Here is a 10,527-nt window from a genome sequence, read left to right as displayed (position 1 = left end):
GAGCAGAGAGATGATCAACAAGGCAACATGTTGAGGATTTTTACTCTGGTAAAAGGTAAACATCTGTGTTACAAAGCTCCATTGAGCACAACACCATCCTGCTGCCACAAATACTCTCTGGAGTTCCAAATGTGGATTCATCCACCACTGAAAATAGTCCCCAACAAATTTCCTCCTGTTTGTTTGTGAAATAACTGAGCCTTTTTTTTAAAATAAATAACTCTCTACCGACTCCTGAGGGAAATATCTGCTTCTGTAGCTGCAGGTAGTGTACAGCGGCTTTTTACAGCTTTTTCTCTGAAAATGATGCTATGAGACGCTGAGAGTGAAGCAGAACAGTAAAGTTGCAGCTGGACAGATAAACAATGAGCTGAAACTCACTATAAAGCTCCGTAAAGCCGAGAGGAGCTGCAGAGTCACTGATAATTCTCTGTAGGTTCATCACTACGAGCCAATAACACATTACACACTGACAGCTCAGACTGTGGAGGAGAGAGATATAAGTTATAGAAGCTTTATCTTCAGTAGGAACCAATGTGCTTGAGGCTGAGGGCCACAGAGTATAGAGTCGCAAAATACTGAGAGATGGACTGACACATTGTTGGTTTTAGTCTTTTTATGGGGTTTGTTTACAATGAGAAAATATGAAATAAACCCAACACCAGCTTGAGAGACACCACTCTCTGCTCTCTGCTCAGCGATGTCAGTATAAATGATTCCCTCTCTGCTCCACAAACATTAAAAACGAACTTCAGCTCTGGGTCCAAACACATGAGAAATCCTTGGTTTGCACTCCTTCTTCCCACAAGCTGTCATGTTGAGTTTGTCTGGCAAAGTGGAGCCACAAAGAGGCACCAGCAGTGCACGCCTGTCTTTCACTCCAAGGCAACGAAATAAACCCTCTAAGTATTTAGATTTCCAGTATGGTCCATCCAGGGCTGCAGAGGACATCAATGCATCACACTCATGTCCATTAGAAAAGCGCTGCCTCACTGGGATGTATAAATGTTAACGTTTATGACATGACTTCTTAATAATCAATAATATCTGCTGCATCTCTAAGCGCTATAAAGGAAGTGGATGAAGGGAGGGGTGTTTGTTCTCGCTATGATTCTAGTCTTCTCTAAATGTCTGATCTACGAAGCGACACAAGAGGAAAAGAGTAACTAAGAGGAGACGATGGTGTTGGGGTTGTATGATACAAATGCTACAGCAGCTCAGCTTCAGTGCTGCAGTACAAAATCAAACACAGCAACAGATAAAAAAAAAATTACAGTTTGATCATCTTATAAAAGAATTGATGAAAATTAAAAAATGACAATCTCAAGGTTCTATTTACATTCAGAGAATGATACGTCAGATCTCATTTCTTTCTCCTTCTTGTCCTCCTCGTGATTCTGTCCTCCTCTCCCTCCCTCGCTCCTCCCTCGCTCCTGTATGGTTTGCTACAAAGGACCGGCTCTCCGTGTGGTTTCTTTATGTATGCATCGTCTGTGTGTGTCTGTGTGTGTCTGTGTGTGCATAGGAGTGTCTTTCTGTCTATGATGATGTTCTGATCCTGCATTTTCACCTGCTGAGCAAACAGGAGGACGATGGGAGAGGAATGTTTGTGAGGAGAAACAGATGAAGGCCAGATGGACAGAACGACGGAGAACGTGAGGAGGCTCAGCTGGACTCTCTTAAGGCAACAGGAGAGCACGAACAGTCACACACACACACACACAGAGTAACAGTCGCACTTTAAAATCATACTCTAAATATCAACTACGTGACTTTTAAATGCCTCGGTGGTGGTGGTGGTTGGGGGGAGGGGGGGGGGGGGGGGTCATGCATCTTCGGTTTGACAGTCACACACACATCAATAAATAGTCAAATCATTCCCAGACGCATGCACACATGAACACAAATAAATATCTCATAAACTGCAGAACCAAAGACACACAGTGGTGATAATGATGCACTAACTGAAAATTAAACATTATTAAAGGTAAAAACATGACGTTAAAGCATCATTCTGGTGGTTTTTGTTCTTGTCACCAAATGTCACGTTTGGATCTAAACCAATGATGAACTGATCTACGGGTCATTGTTGGTATGTAGAAAATCACCAGAATGATCATTTAAATGTTCATGTGGTTGAGACATTTTGGTCACAGATGAAAAAACTTTTCTCCCCTTTGTCTCAGTCTTCATCACATCAGCCATCATCTTCATCCTCCCTCTGTGAAGAGCTATCTGAGTGTGTGTTCTTGTCTGTAGGTGTGTGTGTGTGTAAACTTGGACATCCTGTAAACACTTCACTGTATAAACCTGTGGAATGTACTGAGACTGTGTGTGTGTTGTTGCAGGCAGTGTGTGTGTGTGTGTGTGTGTGTGTGTGTGTGTGTGTGTGTGTGTCTAGCTGGGCCGGTTCAGGATGGTTGACATGGATGGAGCGATGGGAGGAGGGGGGACTGCGTTAACAGGGGAGGCGGGACCGGAGCTCTCGTTGCCGTGGGGAACGGGCCCCCGGCCGCTGTACTGGCCGATGAAGGAGCCGTCCTCGTTAAACTGGATGTCCACGCTGTCTCCGTATTCCGCCAAGGAGTCGTCACTCCCCAGCTTGCTCTCCCCGCACAGAGACGGCTGGCTGTCCGAACGCTTCTCATCTGCATCACTGAAAGACGACAGAGAGACAAACTGTCAGACGTTTGCTGCGTGGAGGCTGACGTGAACGCCTCCACCTTAGTTACTGCTGCTACACCTGCCAATCTTTCCCTTCTAGCTTGGTGCTGAAGGCCAGTATACTCCAACACAACGGCTTGTCGGACCGTCACTTAGTTTCGGAACCCTCCTTGTTTCCAGCGTCTATCAACTTTCCAAAACCAACACTTCAGCATCACAGCCAAGACTGACCGGCTGTGTGGAGGCAAGACGGGAGACAAACAACCGAAGCTGTGGGAACATGTTTCAAGCGGGATCCCAGTTGAGCTCTTCTCCTGAGACTCCTTTACCCTTACCCGACCCAACCTGAATGGACCTGACCCAACCTGACCTGACTCGATCTGAGCCAACCTGACCTGACTCGACCCAACCTGACCTTACTTGACCCAACCCAACCTGACCTGACCCGACCCAACCTGACCTTACTCGACCCAACCTGACCTGACTCGACCCAACCTGACCTTACTCGACCCAACCTGACCTGACCCGACCCAACCTGACCTTACTCGACCCAACCCAACCTGACCTGACCCGACCCAACCTGACCTTACTCGACCCAACCCAACCTGACCCAACCTTACCCGACCCAACCTGACCTTACTCGACCCAACCTGACCTGACTCGACCCAACCTGACCTTACTCGACCCAACCTGACCTGACTCGACCCAACCTGACCTTACTCGACCCAACCTGACCTGACCCGACCCAACCTGACCTTACTCGACCCAACCCAACCTGACCTGACCCGACCCAACCTGACCTTACTCGACCCAACCTGACCTGACTCGACCCAACCTGACCTTACTCGACCCAACCCAACCTGACCTGACCCGACCCAACCTGACCTTACTCGACCCAACCCAACCTGACCCAACCTTACCTGACCCAACCTGACCTTACTCGACCCAACCCAACGTGACCTTACCCGACCCAACCTGAATGGACCTGACCCAACCTGACCTTACTCGATCTGACCCAACCTGACCTGACCTGACCTAACCTTACCCGACCCAACCTGATCTTACTTGACCCGACCCAACCTGACCTTACTCGACCCGACCCAACCTGACCTTACTCGACCCGACCCAACCTGACCTTACCTGACCCAACCTGACTTTACCCGACCCAACCTGACCTTACCCGACCCAACCTGACCTTACTCGACCCAACCCAACCTGACCCAACCTTACCCGACCCAACCTGACCTTACTCGATCTGACCCAACCTGACCTTACTCGACCCAACCCAACGTGACCTTACCCGACCCAACCTGAATGGACCTGACCCAACCTGACCTTACTCGATCTGACCCAACCTGACCTGACCTGACCCAACCTTACCCGACCCAACCTGATCTTACTTGACCCAACCCAACCTGACCTTACTCGACCCGACCCAACCTGACCTTACTCGACCCGACCCAACCTGACCTTACTCGACCCGACCCAACCTGACCTTACCCGACCCAACCTGACCTTACCCAACTTGACCCGACCCGACCCAACTTGACCTGACCCATCCTGGGTCTCAGAGGGTTTATAGTTGTAACATGCAGGTCCTCTACCATCTGCAAGGGCTGCGTCACCCTCCGCACCCCCACTTCCTACGACCTTGTGCTCAACTGACTGCGACACTGTGAACGTCCTCCTGGACAGACAGTCTGAAAATGTGTGACATTATTCCCGTATTTAAACGATGTAACATCTTCCCCCATGACACCGACTTTTCACTCTGCCTTTGAGTGTAGTTGTTCAGAGTAACTAAGAACAGTTGGCAAACCCCAAAAGTCCTTGATTCAACTATTTACAGAAAGGATGAGGAAGAAAGCAAGGAGTATCCCGGCAGAGAGCTGCCATCCTCTATTCAGCTGCTCCGAGTCCCTCTGCAACTGAAAATGTATTTAAGAAGTCTTCATCCCAAAGTGCCATCAATACTCTCAACTCTGCAGAGTGACTGATGAGATTCAGGCCACAGACATTAAGTGTTTTTAAAGTGTCATGTGACCTTCAGACTGCTTCACTTTGTCTCTTGTAAGAATCAGATGAATTGTGGTTTCATGTCTTGATGAGTTGAAGACAGTTTTCCACCCTGGTGGACAATAAATATTTCTTCTCATCTATTTTTAAGACTTTTGATTTTTGATGTGGTCGGACACACTTCGTATGAACTACTTCTGATTGAGCCTCATGCAGTTTACAATAATAATTTACCGTCTCTTCAATCCGCCTCCTCCTCCGCCCTCCACTTTACTCACTGCAGACATGTTCACCTCGTTCTTTACTGATAAGGTCTCTGCCATCAGTAAGCAGTTCTCTGAGCCTGACTAAGTCAGTCTGCAGCTAACAGGGACAAACTCTCCTCATTCTCCCCTCTGACCGAGGAAGAAGTCTCCAAAATTCTGCTGGACTCTCATCCTACTACCTCTCTACTGGACCCAATATCATCCAACCTGCTACAGACCATTTCCCTACAGACCAGTTTCACTCCTGCCCTTCCTGTCAAAAGTACTTGAGCACACAGTCTTTAACCAAGTCTCTGAACTCCTTTCTGCCAACAACCTGTACGACGTGAATCAGTCCGGCTTTAAGCAGGGTCACTCTACTGAGACTGCACTCCTGTCGGTTATGGAATCACTGTTAGGATGATCTCAGGATCCGCCCTCCGCTGGTTCATATCCTGCCTGTTAGGGAGATATTTTAGAGTATCTTGGAGGGGAGAAGTGTCCAAACTGCACCACCTCACTTGGCGCAATCATCAACTCCCATGGTTTCTCATACCATTGCTATGCTGATGACATCCAGCTCTTCCTGTCATTCCCACCTGAGGACCACACAGTCTCAGCTTGGACCTCATCATGCCTTGTTGATATATCACAGCATGGATGAAAGACCGAGCTCCTTGTCATCCAGCCAGTCCCTCCATACAATAAAACATCAGCATCCAGCTCGAATCAACCAACTCATGCCCACAAAGTCTGCCTGACGCTTGGGTGTCATGATCGATGACCAACTAACCTTTAAGGTTCATGTGGCCTCAGTCATTCGGTCGTGTCGGTTTGTCCTGTACAACATCAGGAAGATCAGACTCTACCTGTCTAAGCATGCAGCACAACTCCTGCTACAGGCCCTCGTAATATCACGCATTGACTACTGCAGCTCGTTACTGACAGGCCTCCCTGCATGTACTTTCAAACCTTCTGATCTGACCGTCTGATCTTCAATCAGCCCAAATCAGCACACGTCACCCTGCTGTTCATCTCCCTCCACTGGCTCCCAGTTGCTGCCTGCATCAAATTCATAACCCTGACACTCACTTAAAAAACAGCAACTAAAACAGCTCCCGCCTACCTGAACTCCATCATTCAGGTTTACACTCCCTCCTGTTCACTACACTCTGCCAATGAAAGGCGCCTGGTACCACAACAGGACCCTAAGTCGCTAACTAGACTCTTCTCTGTAGTTCCCTGGTGGTGGAACAAAACACAAAGCAAAACAAAACAAAACAAATCTGCCTCTATGCACTCTCTGCATTGCCTCGGTGCACCACCTGTTGGCATCTACGTCCTATCAGACTCTATCTTAAGCTTTATGGCTCTTACTCACACTGTCTCCTGACTAGATACATGCTTGTGTTGTATCAGTCTCAGATGTACGTCGCTTTGGATAAAAGCGTCTGCTAAATGAAATTGCAAATTGTAAATTGTAAATCTGAAATTTGTGGTAATTTTTTGAACAATGGTTCCTTGATTTCAGACATAGGCAGACAAAAGAAGAATCACATGACAACTGTCCAAGCAGACCTGCGAACTCTGTTAGCTGGTTGAAGGATTTGTCTCCAGCTGACTTCTAAATCCTGAAACTGAAAGATATTGTGGGACAATAATATAACCATAAGGCATAAAACTGACCTCTGTGTTGCTTGTCCCAATGTGTTTTTCTTCAGTAAAAAGGTTTAAGCTGTTTGGATCATTATTATTTAACTACTGCAAAACCACCCATAACTAAAATATACAATTTAGTTGCATAAATTCTATAATACTTGTAAAAGTCATATCCACACCTACTATCATATATCATATAATATAAAAGCTAATTAGTTAACTCATGTTACGTTCACGGTTTACGTTTGATTTGTCAAATGTTTATCACATGTACATTTTTAGTCTGAATTTAAATTCTCAAAATAACCACAAAATACCAACAAAAACACAAAGTGATATAAAAAACACAAAAAAGATATCAGAAGAATTATTAAAAAGAATAAAAATAAGATTCATTCTTCTTTTCCAGGGTATTTCTTATTAGCATGCCTAAAAATGACAAACAAAAAACTCCAGCAAGCTTCAGTTACATAACAAAGCCACTGGTTGATGCTCCATCACAACACAAACATGCATCTGAGAGCTAAAGACGGGGTTGACTTGCTCACCTCTCCAGAGATCTGCAGCATTAAAGGAAGATAAAAAGTAAGGAGAGCTGGGAGCGTTAGAGCTGTGTGCTAAAGTCAAGCTAGCAGCTAAAAATGTTTGTGCAAATTACAGGTTTCATTCTAAAACTTGAACACACAGGAAAAGATTTAAAACCTCATAAAATGGCAAACTTGTACACAACAAAATCATCCACATAATATATTCAATATATAACAGTATGATAATAATAATAATAATAATAACAGTATTTCATTTAGAAATGGAAACACTCAGAGATGTTTTGATGTTACAAACGCAGGAAACCATGAGTCAGATGATTAATAGCACCTGAATAACATTAAACTGACAAATCTCTTCTTCTTTGTCCTCTTTTGAGTCAGCAAACAACAAACTGCATCACAGCCGACATCTGCTGAGGACTGAATAAATCTTTCCTGTATTATGTAAATGACAGCTGTGTGATCGGCTGTATTAACATTTAAAATTAGGTTATAGATGAAGTTATAGATTAAGTTATAGTTCTCTGCAGTACAGTGATAAAATAACTTTACATCATAGTCTGATAAAATCAACATAAATCCAGTTTAATGACAAACACCATATATAATATATATCATATATAATCCCAGTTAATGTGTTTGTTTTCCTGCAATGTTCAGTTTCAAAAAAATCACTTTTCACTTCAGTTTTTGCACAAATTAAACAAACAATATATAATTTGGTAGATTGTTCTTATGTGGTGATGAGGAGGTTGTTTAGACTCATAAACTGATCAACCTAACATCTTACGATGATGATGTACATTAGTGCTGCTTGAAAGTTTGTGAACCCTTTAGAATTTTCTGTATTTCTGCATAAATGTGTCCTAAAACTAGATAAAGTGAAACCAGTATCTGGTGTGACCCCCTTTTACAGCAATAACTTCAACCAAACGTTTCCAGTAACTGTTTATCAGCTCTGCACATCAGCTTGGAGATATTTTAGCTCGTTCCTCCTCACAGAACAGTCTCAACTCAGGGATGCTGGTGGGCGTCTTTGCATGAACTACATGCTTCAGGTCCTTCCACAGTATTTCTACAGGATTAAGGTCAGGACTTTGACTCGGCCGTTCCAAAACATTATCTTTCTTCTTCTCTAACCATTCTTTGGTAGAACAACTTGTGTGTTTAGGGTTGTTGTCTTACTGCATGACTCACTTTCTGTTGAGCTTCAGTTCACAGACGGATATCTTGACATTTTCCTGCAGAATCTGCTGGTACGACTCAGAACTCACAGCTCCATCAATGATTGCAAGCTGTCCTGGTTCAGAGGTAGCAAAGCAGCTCAAACCATGATACCACCACCATGTTTCACAGATGGGTTCAGGTTCTTATGCTGGAATGCAGTGTTTGCTCATCACCAAACAGAACGCTTCTCATTCAAGCTGAAAAGTTCGATTTTGGTCTCATCCATCCACAGAACATTGTTCCAATCACCTTCTGGCTCTACGTGGTCTTGAGTGAACCGTAGACGGCAGCAAAGTTCTGTTTGGAGAGAAGTAGCTTTCTCCTTTTATCTCTGCCATGAACACCACTGATGTTCAATGTTCTCCTGATGATGGACTCATCAACATCGACTGTAGCCACTGCAGGAGACGCCTTTAGTTTCCTAGACTTCAGTGTCATCCCATTGATTGAAACACGCGACTCTAATTTCCCCTTCAAATTAATTGATAATCCTCGAGCTTCACATACTTCTGCCTCCCACACATATGTAACATTACATCATTTTCCTCAATAATTAAATGAACAAGTGTAAGATCTTTGTCTCATTTGTTTAACTGATGTCTCTTTGTCTAGTTTTAGGACTTGAATGGAAATCTGATCGTGTTTTAGGTCACATTTATACAGAAATAGAACAAATTCTATTCTGTATCTCTCTCTCTCTCTCTCTCTCTCTCTATATATATATATATATAATAGGCATAATAATAAATAAATGCATGTGAGAAAAGACCGACCTGTACTCTCCAAAAGTTTCATCCTTCATGGGCCGAGCCTCAGAGTCCACCTCCTTGTCTTCTTTGTCCTTCACTGTAGGGAAAACCTCAACGTCAGTCGTTGTTGGTGAGAACAGTGTGCATGTGAGTGTGTTGTTTTTATAGCATCCGTCTGTCTTGCCTGCGTATTTGCCGCCCTTGCTGCGTTTAATAAGGCAGAGGATGAGCAGTATCAGCACCAGCAGCACGATGGCGCTGATGAGTCCGATCAACCAACCCTGGGTGGCAAATCCACCGGCCACCTCCGACGGCACTGAGAGACACGGAGAGATCGTCAGCAACACGAGGAAACGATTCACACTGAAGATGTTCATGCAGCTGCTTTTTAACGGATCCAACATACCAACAATTATTGTGTATGTGTATCTTATTATCTTATTTTATTATTGTGTGTGTGTGTGTGTGTGTGTGTGTACCTGGTCCTCTGGTCCATGTCTCATCTTCCCAGTGAGTCTTGTTTCCATGTATGATCTTAAGACGGTACTCAGTTCCTGGTTGGAGGCCTGTCAGCGAATAGAAACCCTGCGTGGAGTTCAACACCTCTGACTCCTCCCACTGATCCCCAGCTGCAACACACACACACACACACACACACACACACACACACACACACACACACACAGTAAATTTGTTTGTCTTCATCATATTTCTATCAAACTGTTTTGTCGTCTATTATTCTGCTTTAGGTGGATCAATACATCTAACAGTCATGATAATAATGAGGCAGGTAATTAACTGTATAATATCTACAGTTAATTATTGATAACCCTGCAGCCTCTCACCGCTCTTCCGGAGGTAGTGGATGTGGAAGCCGTGATTCCTGTCTCGCTCTCCCGGCACCCAGCTCAGGTTGAGGGATGTGTTACTGGGAATTATGGTGATGTTGGATGGAGGAACTGGGGGAAGAGAGAGACAGGTGGAGGTAAAGTTGGAAAGATGTAAATGAAGGAGAACGTTAAGGAATAAAAGACTGCACGTGATGGTAGAATCCATGTAAACCGTCATCTCACCTCCGTCCAGCAGGGTGGCGCCCCTGCGTGTGATGGGAGGTCCGTCCCCGGCGCTGGTGCGTGCTATCACTTTGAAGATGTAATGGCTGCTGGGGTCCAGAGAGTCCAACATAATGTAAGTCATACTGGGATCGCTGATGATCTCCATCTGCACCGGACTGTCTCTGCTCTCCACCTCTGCAGAGGAAACAAACCAGTGTTTCCAGTCATCTGATGAAAAGTCACACAAAAACTTTCTCCACCAAACATCTTGAATGTCCTTAAAGGATCATTCTGATGATTTTCTATATTTGTCTTCATGTTTGGATCCAAACCAACAATGAACTGATCTACTAACAAGTATTAA

The 10,527-nt window shown here is 44.7% G+C and overlaps 1 protein-coding gene across 2 annotated transcripts in view; it reads right to left on the bottom strand.

Annotated features, from left to right (window-relative positions):
• Nucleotides 1-472: 472 nt before the first annotated feature.
• Nucleotides 473-10,527, bottom strand: part of LOC122982802 (neural cell adhesion molecule L1.1-like) — a 56,886-nt gene continuing 46,831 nt past the window's right edge. The window contains exons 21-27 of one of the 2 annotated variants that reach the window (XM_044352375.1): nt 10,182-10,358; nt 9,954-10,067; nt 9,588-9,737; nt 9,293-9,424; nt 9,133-9,205; nt 7,133-7,144; nt 473-2,656 (exon numbers count right to left, since the gene is read on the bottom strand). In XM_044352375.1, coding sequence (XP_044208310.1) covers nt 2,398-2,656; nt 7,133-7,144; nt 9,133-9,205; nt 9,293-9,424; nt 9,588-9,737; nt 9,954-10,067; nt 10,182-10,358 — 917 coding nt within the window. In that variant the 3' untranslated portion in view covers nt 473-2,397. The remainder of the gene's footprint in view (nt 2,657-7,132; nt 7,145-9,132; nt 9,206-9,292; nt 9,425-9,587; nt 9,738-9,953; nt 10,068-10,181; nt 10,359-10,527) is intronic. The other variant, XM_044352376.1, reaches the window with a different exon arrangement.

Source organism: Thunnus albacares, chromosome 5 (genome assembly GCF_914725855.1).
Source record: "Thunnus albacares chromosome 5, fThuAlb1.1, whole genome shotgun sequence".
NCBI lineage: Eukaryota > Metazoa > Chordata > Actinopteri > Scombriformes > Scombridae > Thunnus > Thunnus albacares.
Note: the sequence above shows the minus strand (reverse complement) of the source record. Positions and strands in the feature narration are given on the sequence as shown.